The sequence below is a fragment of the Diabrotica virgifera genome, chromosome 2 (genome assembly GCF_917563875.1).
Source record: "Diabrotica virgifera virgifera chromosome 2, PGI_DIABVI_V3a".
Lineage (NCBI taxonomy): Eukaryota > Metazoa > Arthropoda > Insecta > Coleoptera > Chrysomelidae > Diabrotica > Diabrotica virgifera.
Genome location: NC_065444.1, coordinates 223,991,796 through 224,005,508, shown reverse-complemented (window position 1 = coordinate 224,005,508; position 13,713 = coordinate 223,991,796). Strand labels below are relative to the sequence as shown.

Here is a 13,713-nt window from a genome sequence, read left to right as displayed (position 1 = left end):
AGGTAGATCTAAAGAACCTCTGACTGAAGCATTTCGGTCGTTAAAAACATTGCACAGAGAATGGGACTAAATATAAATGTTCAAAAGACGAAATATATGTGTTGACCTAGGTCAAGCAACCCGATACCTACAATAATAATAATTGACGACTTAGAACTGGAAGGTGTCGATACCTTCATATACAGGGTGAGTTTTTAGTGCGGGATCGGTCGATAACTCCATTATGGTATAAAATATCGAGAAAAGTTATTTAAAAAAAATGTAGACAATGATATTTTCCACGCTTGGAAAATATGTCCATTTCTACAGGGTGATCAATAACTGCGTGGTATATCAAACATATAATTTTTTAAATGGGACACCCTATATATTTTTTCATATTTATATTCCCCTCATAATTCTTGTTCATATAATATAGGGTTTTGCATTACTATACAGAGTATTTAACAAGTTATGACCATTTTTATTTCGAAATCACTATGAGATTAACACCCTGTATATAAAGAAGTAATTCGTAGACAATAATTTCTTTTATGTAATAAGATAAACAAGATACTGTAGTTTTTAAATTAAGTCCAATTCACATCATTGACGAATATTTGTATACAGGGTGAACTACAAAACCAAATTATGATTTTCTGTATTTTTTTAAATGGATCACCCTATATTTTATTTTTCAACATTATTGTATTTAATATACTCTTTCATTTTTATATAGCATTCCCTATATCTAAACTGATTACTTTCCGAGATATTTTTAGTTTTCCTCAAATTTCGGGAATACATTCAATTTTTCTAGTAGAAATAAGTTAGTATTGAGTGATAATTAAACAAAATTATTTTTATTAGATAAATAACTAACACAAAATATAAACCATAGCAATATGCAGTAAATATACCAATAAATGTGATATTAAGAAATTATCATATATCCCTAATATACAAGAATCGTAAAATTCCTAAAAAAAAATATTTGTTGTATATAATAATATAACAAGATAATTTTTTCAATAAATAACTTACATGAAACATAAATCAAAGCAATATACAACTGATGTAACAGTTTTTAGATTGGTATATCAACAGCATTCTAAGCCAAGAATTTTTTAGTAGAACATTCATTTGTATAAGCACTTTTAAACTACAAAACAAAATTACGATTTTCTCAATTTTTTTTTAATAGATCACCCTATATTTTATTTTTTTGAAATATTGTATTTATGATACTCTTTCATTTTTATATAGCATCTCCTATACCTAAACTTATTAGTTTCTGAGATATTTTTAGTTTTCTTCATTTGCCGGGAATACATTCAATTCTTATAAATATAAATAACTTAACAAATAAGTATTATGTAATAATATAACAAATATTTTCATTCAATAAATAACTAACAAAAAAATAATAAACCATAACAAAATTTAATGAATGTATCAATTTATGTGATGTTAAGGATATAAGTCTAAAGTAAATGTTGAAAATGACCACTTTCGACGTCTATGCAATTTTGTAACCGATATTCAAATGACCGAGCCACATTTCTTTGTAAGTCAATATTATTAAAAGCTTCTTTTATTCTATTTTTCATATCATCAAGCGTTGTTGGATGCTTCTGGTATACAAGGTTTTTTATATAGCCCCACTTGAAAAAAATCAATTTTGGAAGAACTGGAGCACCGTCTTATAAAAACCTCAACCGTCAAAAAATGTGGACCAATCACATAATCTCTAACTATATCACCTTAAACATTTATAGATCATCTAGTTTGAGTGTTATCAAAGTAGGGATTTCTTTATGCATATTAATGAAATTTAATATGAAAATTATATTATTAATAACTGCGGGTCACAATCTGCAATTAGGAATGTGTTACTAAAAATTTCTTGGCTTAGAATGCTGTTGATATAATAATCTAAAAACTATTAAATTAGTTGTATATTGTTTTGATTTATGTTTTGTGTGAGTTGTTTATTAAATATAAATAATCTTGTAATTATATTATACACAAGATACCTATATTTTTTTTGTAGGAATTGTATGATTCTTGTATATAGGGAAATATGATAATTCCTTAATATCACATTTATTGATACATTCATTGCATATTGCTGTGGTTTATATTTTGTGTTAGTTATTTATTGAATAAAAATAATTTTGTTTAATTATCATTCAATACCAACTTATTTCTACTAGAAAAATTGAATGCATTCCCGAAAGTTGAAGAAAACTAAAAATATCTCCGAAAGTAATAAGTTTAGGTATAGGGAACGCTATATAAAAATGAAAGAGTATAATAAATACGATATTTTTGAAAAATAAAATATAGGGTGATCCATTAAAAAAAATAGAGAAAATCGTAATTGGGTTTTGTAGTTCACCCTGTATACAAACATTCGTCAATGAGTTCAATTGGACTTAATTTAAAAACTGCAGTATATTGGTTATCTTACTACATAAAACAAATTATGGTCTATGAATTAGTTCTTTATATACAGGGTGTTAATCTCATAGGGATTTCGAAATAAAAATGGTCATAACTTGTTAAATACTCTGTATAGTAATGCAAAACCCTATATTATATGAACAAGAATTATGAGGGGAATATAAATATGAGAAAATATATAGGGTGTCCCATTTAAAAAATTATATGTTTGATATGCCACGCTGTTATTGATCACCCTGTAGAAATGAACATATTTTTCAAGCGTGGAGAATATCATTGCCTACATTTTTTCTAAATAACTTTCTTCGATATTCTATAACATAATGGAATTATCGACCGATCCCGCACTAAAAACTCAACCTGTATATACTTAGGCTCGCTGCTAACTAAAGATAACAATGTCAGTGAAGAAATTAAAAGAAGAATAGTGCTCGCCAATAAGTGTTACTATGGCTTAAGAAGACAGATGGCCTCAAAAATACCTAGAAAAATTAAAATGACTGTCTACAAAACACTAATAAGACCAGTGCTAACATATGATTCAGAAACTTGGTCACTTGATCACACAGAATGACCAAGAACTGCTCAAATGTTTTGAGCGAAAAATCCTAAGACGAATATATAGAGGCACAAAGGAACAATGTTTGTGGCGCAGGCGTTACAACTTTGAGTTGTACCTATAGAAGTTTTGGAGAACCTGACGTTGTAAAATTCATTAAGGTAGCACGCCTTAGATGGATAGGTCACGTAATCAGGCGAGAGGAAGATGCCATAGTCAGAAAAGCTTTTGAACGAAGCCCGAGACTTAGGTACCGAGACAACGTAGCAAATGATTTAAAATCTATTAGAATTAGAGCATGGAGAAGAGTTGCCAGAGACAGGGGCGAATGGAGGATTGTTCTAAAGAAGGCTTTGGCTTATAAAGAGCTGTAACGTCACTGATGATGATGACATAATCTGATTCCTTATCTTTTTAATTAACCCCTTCAATGAGGAAAGCGCACCGGTGCGCTTTGTTCATTTTGATAACTTTTAATTCAAACAAAGCATGGCCGCACAGCGCAAATACCTACTATTTAACGCCGCACTGAAAGGGTTACGGACATAACTATTTAATGTTGTTCTGAAGTTATTTCTTTGTGGCATTGTTATGATTACCTACTTAGATGGGAAATAAGCCACAATTTTACCAAAAAGAAAAAATGATTTTATTAACGTTTCGAAGCCCAAATCGGGTTTCGTTGTCAAAATACAAAATACTACTAAATTAAACAAAAATGTTGTTGCTAAGTAAAAAAATTCTTTTAATAATTTATTTAATCTGACTCATTTATATTGGCAATTCAGACGTATATTATACATTTTAAAGTAGAAGCCTTTAAAATGATATCGCCAATATTTATGAGTTGCGTTCCTGTGACGACTTTACTTATTTAAATTGTGGCTTATTTCCCATCTAAATAGTTAATCATAACAATTTAATTTGATTTTTAACTTTTGTTTTATTTGAAATTATTACAATTACTTTAATATTTATTTCTTTATTTGGGTTTCACAATACTGTCTCATGTTAACGAGGCTTTTTAATGCAGACTTCAACTTGTCATAGCATTCAAAGAATAACTGACTAAAATTTTCAATATTTCCGCAATCACAGTATTGAGCACTCTTCTGTGTCCCATTCTCATCCTAATTATAGTTGCCAGATATATCTTCTACTGTGTTGATGTTGAGTTTTGGAGTGATATTGCTGGAATCTTATATACCATTTTCCTTTGATTATTTCCGCTGCTGTTGAAATACTATTTGTATTTTGTTTTTTCTCTCTTTAGTCATTTTCACATTCGCCAACTGGTCTGTGATTTCACTTCCAGTTATTCTCATATTTACTTTATTCCATAGAACTAACTGAAATAGAAGGCTTCAGAATAAATAGTTATTGCTCCCTGGAGTTTGGCACATCCATACGTCTCTTGTAGCATAGAGAAAGAAGTAGCAACTACACCATCTACATCTACACTAATACTATATATTCATATTGGTTTACGTGTTTTCAGGTAAAAAAAGGTTTTACATAAATTCATAAGGCTAACAAAATATATTAACTCTATTCCCAAAATATTTACAAATGCATATTATCTAGAAGCTCTAAGCAAACATATATAGTTACACAACCCTAATTTAAGAACCTGATGCTCATTTTTTGTTCAACATCTGTCCTTTGTAAAGCTTTACAAAATTCTTCAAATGAAATCATCTGGTCTCCATCTTCATCAGCTTCGACTATAGTTCTTTCTGCAATACTGTTTAATTGTTCCTCACTTATATTTGTTCCAACCATCATGTGCAGAATCGCAAGGAGTTCATCTTTAGAGATCATATTATCATTGTCAAGATCATACATTTTGAATGCAACTAAAAAATATAAAGTATATAAGTACTATATAAAAATATAAATATATACAATCACATACAGGGTGATTGATTAGTGGGGTAAAGCTCCATAGATCCGTTATAGTAATAGGTAGCGATAAAAGTTAAAAAAAAATTGCAGCCAACTTTGAGCTTTCACATTACAAAATTAGTTAGAATATTACAGGGTGTTCGATAATGTAGTGGCAGACCAAACTTACGTTTTTTTAATTGGAACACCCTGTATTTTATTTTATATTCGAAATATTCTTAACTTCTCCATTACAAAAATATAAAGGTTTGGTATATTATACAGGGTATTTACAAAAATGTAACCAATTTTATATGAAAATCGTAACAAATTCAACTCCCTGTATAAATAAAAGTAAGCACAACAGCAATGGTATATTGATGCCATATTTTTTTAATTATTATCAAAATTTTCATAAATGATTGATGTTGCTAATTGTCTTTATATTGAATACAGGGTGAGTCAAAACGCAAGTACATTATTTTTTCAGTAATTTTAAATGGAACACCCTGTATTTTATATCACTATCGAAAAGTACCATTACCGTACTTTAATTTGTATACAACATTCCCTATGTCTAAATTTATTAGTTTTCGAGATATTTTCATTTTTCCATGGACCAGTAGCGTGGCCACCCAGATTACCAGAATCTAATAAACTGGACCGATTTTTTAGGGGTTACTTTAAGAATGAATGTTATAAAATGCCTCCAACAACAAGAGATGAGATGAAAAATAGAATACAAAGTGCATTTTGAAGTGTTAATTTACAAATCCGCGTAGTGTAAGTAACTCATTCAATGACCGTTTTTAGGCAGGCATAAATGTGTTAGGTCATTTTGAACAACTTATGTAATTAAATATTTAAAATATTTTATTATAAGTCGCTTTTAAGTTTTTCAAAAATGTATTTTCTGTTCATGTTTTTTTTTGGAAAATTTTTTACTGATAAATTATTTTTCGTTCTTTATTTGTTACATTTATACAAAAGTAGTTTTTAATTGTTTTCACAAAATGTTGTATTTTTGTGTTTGTGTTCTTTTTTTGTAAAATTTATAACTAATAAATTATATTTCTTTCTTTATTTGTTACATTTACATACAAAAGCAGTTTTTAATAATTGTTTCAACAATCTTGTATGTTGTGGTTGTGTTTTTTTGTACAATTTATTACTAATAAATTATATTTCTGTCTTTATTTGCTACATTGTTACATTTATTACCAGACTGATAATCAGTATTATAACTATTTATAATGGGAAATAAGCCACAATATTATTAAAAAATGATTTTTATTAACGTTTCGACGCCCAAATCGGGTGCCGTTGTCAAAATACAAAATACTACTAACATAAACAAAAATGTTGTTGCTTAGTAAAAAAATTCTTCTAATAATTTATTTAATTTGACTCATTTATATCGGCAATTCAGATACAATATGATACATTTTAAAGTAGAAGACTTTAAAATGATATTGCCAATATTTATGAGTTGCGTTCCTGGGACGACTTTACTGAAAGATAGTTCATTCGATTACATGAAATCAACCCTAACTCAAGAATATCCGTCACAAAAAAATCATAGCATGTGATCTGTCTTTAAAAAGATAACCATATGCAACGATGACATTAAAATTCTCGCGTTAGAGATCACATAGTAAATCACGAGGGAAAACCAGGAAAAACCTCGTGATACTATCCCGACATCGTAAGTATTTGGTCTTACATTTAATTTACTCTTAAAATTAATACCAAATTCTGACTTTACTATAATTTTGTTTAAATTATAAATAATATCAATAATACATGGATATATACCCATATAGCACACAACGTCCGATGTACGTCCATATAACGTACATTTAAAGTCCAAACGTCCATGGACCAAAACTGGACGTACTATGTACGTACATTACGGGACGTCCATTGGACGTTGGATTTCGACGTACATTGGACATCCATTTGTGGTCCATGGATATTTTACACAAAACGCGACTATTATATTAAGTCCCAATACAAACTAAATGAGAATCTTCTTGACAACGTTGTCGCTCTTCGCGCTATCGGTCGTGAAAGGTAGTATTATACAGGTACTTTTAGGGGATTATCGCTGTTGTGGAATACTGAAGGATGGTTTATTTATGATAATTCACAGAATGGCAAACGCGCTTGTAATATACAACAACGGTACTGACTCTAAAAATAGTTTGGAACAGAAACAGAACAGAGATTAAACCTCTTTTAATGTGCATGCTTCCTAGGGCGTCATTATCTGAATCTCGTTTTTATGAAAATACATCCTGTGATATATTTGTGTTTTCTGTTTATCGTGCAAGTGCAGTCGTGCATTAATGAAGTTCCTAGTTCCTATAATAAAGTATATATTATAATGAAGTTATAGTAAAGAGAAATAAAAAGGTCTTTTGTGTAATATTTTTAAGTATAAGTTTAGTATTAAAAGGAACTATTTCCTATAAAGGCTTTATGCTATGTATTCACAAAATTATAGATACTAGATTTCTTTCTGAAAAGTGCCCTACAAATGTCCATAAGACGTACATTGAATGTACATAAGGTGTACACTGAAAGCTTCAATACAACGTACAATGTACGTTTGTAGCGGACGTTCTATGGACGTCCAATTTTGTGAACTCTGGACATTCGTTGGACGTCCATCGGATGTCCATTGTACCTTAGCGGGACGTCCATTGGACGTTCCAATGTACACAGATGTACGTCCATTGGATGTCCATAAAACGTACTTGTGCTATCTGGGTAAGTAATACTAAAATATAAAATATGTACTAACTCGACTATTGACTTACTAAAATTGTGGTATTTTCTTTCTATTGACTTCCTCTTTCAGTATGGGTATCCACATCCTACTGCATTCCACCGAGGAATTTGCGACACAATTGGTTTCGTTTAGCATAATTAGAGCCGCTTCTTTGATTTTTCTCTTTTTACTATCTGTTTCTTTCAGGACTATACTTGAATCTCTCCACTGAACTCTATGTTCATTATCCCATGCGTGTTGACATATTTGAGATCTATCAAATTCTCTATTTTTAATATAAGATTGATGTTCACTTATTCTAACGTTTAATGGTCTTGATGTTTCACCTATATAAAACTGTTCGCATTCACAAGGTATTTTATAAATACAATTATTTGTCCATTCTTGTTCATTGTTAGGTTTAGTTTTAGATAGAATAGATCTCAATGTGTTGGTTGTTTTGAATGTTGTTGAAATGTTGAATTTATTTCCTATTGTTTTAAGTTTCTCGGATAGTCCTTTTATGTATGGTATTGATATTTTCCTCACATTATTTCTTGTGAATGTTGTAGGATCCTGTTCTATGTTGTTCTGTTCAATTCGATCCAATCTTGACAATTCCTTATTTATAAACGATAAAGGATAATCATTTAAAAAAAAACAGATGTTAAGAATTGTTTTTCTTCTAAAAATGAATTTTCGTTAGAACAAGTAATTTTGGCTCTTCAGTGGAGAGATTCAAGTATGGTCCTGAAAGAAACAGATAGTAAAAAGAGAAAAATCAAAGAAGCGGCTCTAATTATGCTAAACGAAAGCAATTGTGTCGCAAATTCCTCGGTGGAATGCAGTAGGATGTGGATACCCATACTGAAAGAGGAAGTCAATAGAAAGAAAATACCACAATTAGTAAGTCAATAGTCGAGTTAGTACATATTTTATATTTTAGTATTACTTATATATCCATGTATTATTGATATTATTTATAATTTAAACAAAATTATAGTAAAGTCAGAATTTGGTATTAATTTTGAGAGTAAATTAAATGTAAGACCAAATACTTACGATGTCGGGATAGTATCACGAGGTTTTTCCTGGTTTTCCCTCGTGATTTACTATGTGATCTCTAACGCGAGAATTTTAATGTCATCGTTGCATATGGTTATCTTTTTAAAGACAGATCACATGCTATGATTTTTTTGTGACGGATATTCTTGAGTTAGGGTTGATTTCATGTAATCGAATGAACTATCTTTCAGTAAAGTCGTCCCAGGAACGCAACTCATAAATATTGGCAATATCATTTTAAAGTCTTCTACTTTAAAATGTATCATATTGTATCTGAATTGCCGATATAAATGAGTCAAATTAAATAAATTATTAGAAGAATTTTTTTACTAAGCAACAACATTTTTGTTTATGTTAGTAGTATTTTGTATTTTGACAACGGCACCCGATTTGGGCGTCGAAACGTTAATAAAAATCATTTTTTAATAATATTGTGGCTTATTTCCCATTATAAATAGTTAAAATTGTAAAAATGCCACAAGCAAATAGCTTCAGAACAACATTGATAATCAGTAATCGTAAATTGTCAGTTTTAGACAATTCAGTCATGGCTTACTTAAAATTTGGAAAGATTTAGACCCGTAATTAATAATTCGCTCTGAAAAATGAAAATATCTCGAAAACTAATAAATTTAGACATAGGGAATGTTGTATACAAATTAAAGTATGATAATGGTACTTTTCGATAGTGATATAAAATACAGGGTGTTCCATTTAAAATTACTGAGAAAATAATGAACTTGCGTTTTGACTCACCCTGTATTCAAAATAAAGAAAATTAGCAATATCAATAATTTAAGAAAATTTTGAAAATAAATAAAAAAATAAGGTGTCAATAAGCTATTGCTTTTGTGCTTATTTTTATTTATACAGTGAGTTCAACTTTTTATTATTTATTTATTTTCATTTTCATTTATTTTCAACGGGACACTGCCCAATAAGATTACAAGTTTATAAATCCAATATACATAATACATGTGTCAATAATAATAAAACTACAATAAAATAGTAATAATAAAACAATAATACAATAAAATATAAATATCACAAACTTAATCACATAAATCAGATTCATATATCACAATAATGAATATCTAACAACTACTCAAACAAACAAACGTCTAAGGCCAGAGATGAATTCAGAGTTCGGTGCAAAGAAATCTAGATCAGGTTGAGTATTTGCCCATCTTAGTGCTCGAGATAAAAAGTTGTTATATGCATAGTTGGTTCTATGGATAGGAACATAGAATGTTTGATTTAATCGAGTTCTGCGGAGAGGTACATGGAGACCAACCTGCTCAAGTAGCTGAGGACACAAAACTGTTGAATTAATTATGCCATAGAGCATCCTTGCATCCTTAATTACTCGTCGGTCACACAATGAGAGAATACCCAATTGGGTTTCAATTTGATAATAATTTAACTGATTTAACTCAAAAGGTATACCCAGTTTATATGCTATGTACCTTAAGAACTTGTGTTGGACTGTCTCGATTTTTGTTATGTAAATATTGTAAGATGGAGACCAAACACAAGAACAATACTCTAGATGAGGTCTAACTAAAGAACAATATAGTAATTTAATTGCATCAATATTCTGAAAGTCTCTAGTGCATCTTTTTATAAAACCAAGCATTTGTAAAGATTTGGAAATTTTTGATGTATAATGTGATTCAAATAAAAGTTTACAGTCTAAATTAATTCCCAAATCACGAATTTCAGTAACCCAGTCAACAGGAATATTCTGTATATTATAATTGTTCCGTATAACTTGTTCCGATTTTCATATAAAATTGGTTATAACTTTGTAAATACCATGTATAACCATAACAAACCTTTATACTTTTGTAATGGAGAAGTTAAAAAATTTCGAATATAAAATAAAATACAGGGTGTTCCATTTAAAAAATCATAAGTTTTGTCTGCCACTATGGTATCGAACACCCTGTAACATTCTAATTAATTTTGAAATTAAGCTCAAAGTTAGCTACAATGTTTGTTATTAATTTTTATTGCCATCTATTGCTATAACGGATCTAAGGAGCTTTACCCCACTAATCAATCACCCTGTATATCAAGATAGTACAAATACCTAATATAAGATTTAAAACAAAATTATATTTCTAGTTTCGTGATGCACACATATTTTTCTTTTTTATACAGTCACTTTTGTGCTGTGTTATTCTTTGTCTGAGCAATTAAGTTTGAATGACATATATAGTAGGAAAAATGAAAGATTACCCATGAACGAACATATAAAACACGCAGTATTTTTCTGTCACCATGTCGCAAAAAAAATTGGCCAATGCAAGTACATGTAATAATAATTATATAAACTGTTCTTATAATACTGGTTCATTATTTTCTGGAACATAGAAAAGATGTGTTTATTATGATAGCTCATGGATAATCTTTCATTTTCCGTACTATAGCAACTATGACAATCCGAACAAGCCAACCTATATACAGGATGTTTCATTAAGAATTGTCCATATAGTAACTGGAGAAACCTTAGCACAAAATATGAAGAATTAACCTAAAAAACTTAAATAAAATATTCCTCCTTACTGAGATACACAGTGTTTTATTTCAAATATTCTAAAAGGATTTTAGCTCATTTTTGTAACACTTTTTAATATTTTTTGTTCAAACTTGACACACAGTTTACACATGTTATAGTTTTCTGCTGTGATCAGAGGCGTGCTGTAGGGATAGATACTTCATTCCCCCCTCACAATCTATGCTACTGTCCTAATAATCATTCCAGTGTCTTTTTTTGATTCTTCATTACTTTTTGCGTAACATCATCCTCTTGTCTCAATGCAATAGAGTAAATAGTTTTCTAGTTATGTATTTGTGTTTTAAGGTAATAGATTCGATAAGATTATGTATTTTAACCCATTAGTTCCCAAGCTTAGAAAAAAATAAATTGTGTTTTTATTGCTAAAAATGTACTTAATACTCATCTATAAAGTAAAAAAAGTCCTTAGTTTTTTCCTAACAAAATGTTTAGTATATATGATGAGATTTCCAAAAACAAAAATTTTTTTACTTAATTTATAATAAATCTGAAATTGTTTAAAGCAATTTGGATGTAGATCGATTTTACACTTCACACACTTATGCACAGTTGTACTTTTGCCACTGATACTGCTCCAATATCAGAGGGGCCATCAAAAAGGTTTGAGTTCAAACCATCAGTGGTAACACTTAATGAGGGCCATCAAAAGGTAACACTTAATGCATTATCCCGTATCTGACACGGAGCAGCATGCTGGCAAATTCGGTGCTTGCTTGTGTCTTACACTTTCGACAATATTTAAAAAGTATTAATTTTCTATAACAAATTAATGTATCATGTAGCGTTTTGGTACGAGTAATGGTGTTGGTTCTCAGCGATAACACTAGAACAGTGGTTCCCAACCTTTTATGTCTGGCGACCCACCTTCTGATATTTTTTGATATTCGCGACCCATCCCTCACCCATGATGATACGCTATTCTGTATCATACCCTGTTCGCTACTCAGCTACTGTAAGAGCCACACCGTGACCCACCTGAACTCTGTCCGCGACCCACTAGTGGGACGCGACCCACCGGTTGGGAAACGCTGCACTAGAATATACACAATTACAATGTATAAATAACAACTAATAATAACAACTTACACCTTAATTTTTCTTCTCTTGAATTCAATCTATTTTCTTTATTCTTTTTGATAGGTATGAAGTGAGCAAGCACTTGCATGAATTGTCTAAAATTGACTCTGTCATTAAAGTCATCTCCCTGAAAAAATGAATTCACAATGCGTTCCCCAAGGGGATTTATAGCCAACTCAGGTATTCGTAAAAAGTCATCTCTGCTTAATGTTCCACAATCACCTCTGTCCAACGAAGTAAATCTTGAATACAACCTTTCAATCTGATTGGGTGTAACTAAAAGTATAGAAAATGAAATAAAATATGAAATATCTATAAGAAAAATATAAAAATATCTATAAATTATACCAAATCAGTAGAAAATCAATACCTAATTGTCATTAAAAAAACTTGACACTCTCCTCTATTTGCTCCGTACGTAACCATGGAGGGGATACACGAAACTGTGCCAGCATCCGTAGCGGCGAAATATGACAATTTTGGCAAATTTTTGTAATGTCAGTGTCATTGTTTGTATAATAAATTTTATCAAAAATCGTAAATAAATATTACATATAAATGTCAAATATGTCATATGTGTATCATATGCTTAACATCAAATTGGAGTTGCCAAAAATGCCAGGCGACTACACTAGGTGTCGTATCAGTCATGCACAGAGCGAATATACACTATTGTTCAATATTTATTTTGAAAATATCATGGAAATGGGTCTAGGAGAGATTGCCCGAGTGATTTCCTTATATCCATTCAAATACTTTCAGATATGCAAAAAAACCCAGATTACATATACCTCATTAATTTGTAAGTGGCAGAAGATAGAGAACCAAATTATCAATAGTTTAACATAGAAAAGACTTAGATTATGCTCCTTGGTGACAAACAAGTTCTTTTAACTTATTTTACTGCCAATCAACACCAACTAAGGAAATTCCAGATAATTCCCATTCTACAGAAATAAACAGTTAGGATCATTTCAATTTGCACCAATATGGAATTCAGATATACATTGTGAAGAGCACCCTCAACATTTGAGTCATTCCAATGGAACTATTACTTCTACCTTCTACTTTAAGAATTGGATATAAATGTTTTCCCCAAAATATATATATACTTTATACTTACATCCAGTTTCATTCTGGATTTGTGCTATTTCTTCTTCACGTAAGAGTAGGGACGATCTATTTCCCATGTTTATTTAGTATTTTAGTGAGCAAAGGTAGCAATATTATTAATAATTAACTGGAATCTAAAACAAGAATCTACAGGTCGAGCAAGTCTCGTAAATTTCACGATTGCGAGCCACGCTTCACGCAACCGTGTTTGCGTAC

At 30.2% G+C, this 13,713-nt stretch overlaps 1 protein-coding gene across 1 annotated transcript; it reads right to left on the bottom strand.

The window, feature by feature from the left end:
• Positions 1-4,528: 4,528 nt before the first annotated feature.
• LOC126880426 (calcineurin B homologous protein 1) lies at positions 4,529-13,713 on the bottom strand. The gene is made up of 3 exons (XM_050644271.1): positions 13,508-13,713; positions 12,394-12,660; positions 4,529-4,860 (listed from the first exon to the last, which is right to left on the bottom strand). Exons 1-3 carry the CDS (start codon positions 13,572-13,574, stop codon positions 4,622-4,624), a joined length of 573 nt encoding a protein of 190 aa, XP_050500228.1. The 5' UTR covers positions 13,575-13,713; the 3' UTR covers positions 4,529-4,621.

Bases quoted from the DNA above. Each gene is read 5' to 3' on its own strand.
- LOC126880426 (XM_050644271.1), bottom strand. From the start codon at position 13,574: ATGGGAAATAGATCGTCCCTACTCTTACGTGAAGAAGAAATAGCACAA. The intron at 12,661-13,507 runs GTAAGTATAAAG...CTATACTTTTAG, and splicing joins AATCCAGAATGAAACTGGAT to TTACACCCAATCAGATTGAA. The intron at 4,861-12,393 runs GTAAGTTGTTAT...TATATTTTTTAG, and splicing joins AAGAGAAGAAAAATTAAGGT to TTGCATTCAAAATGTATGAT.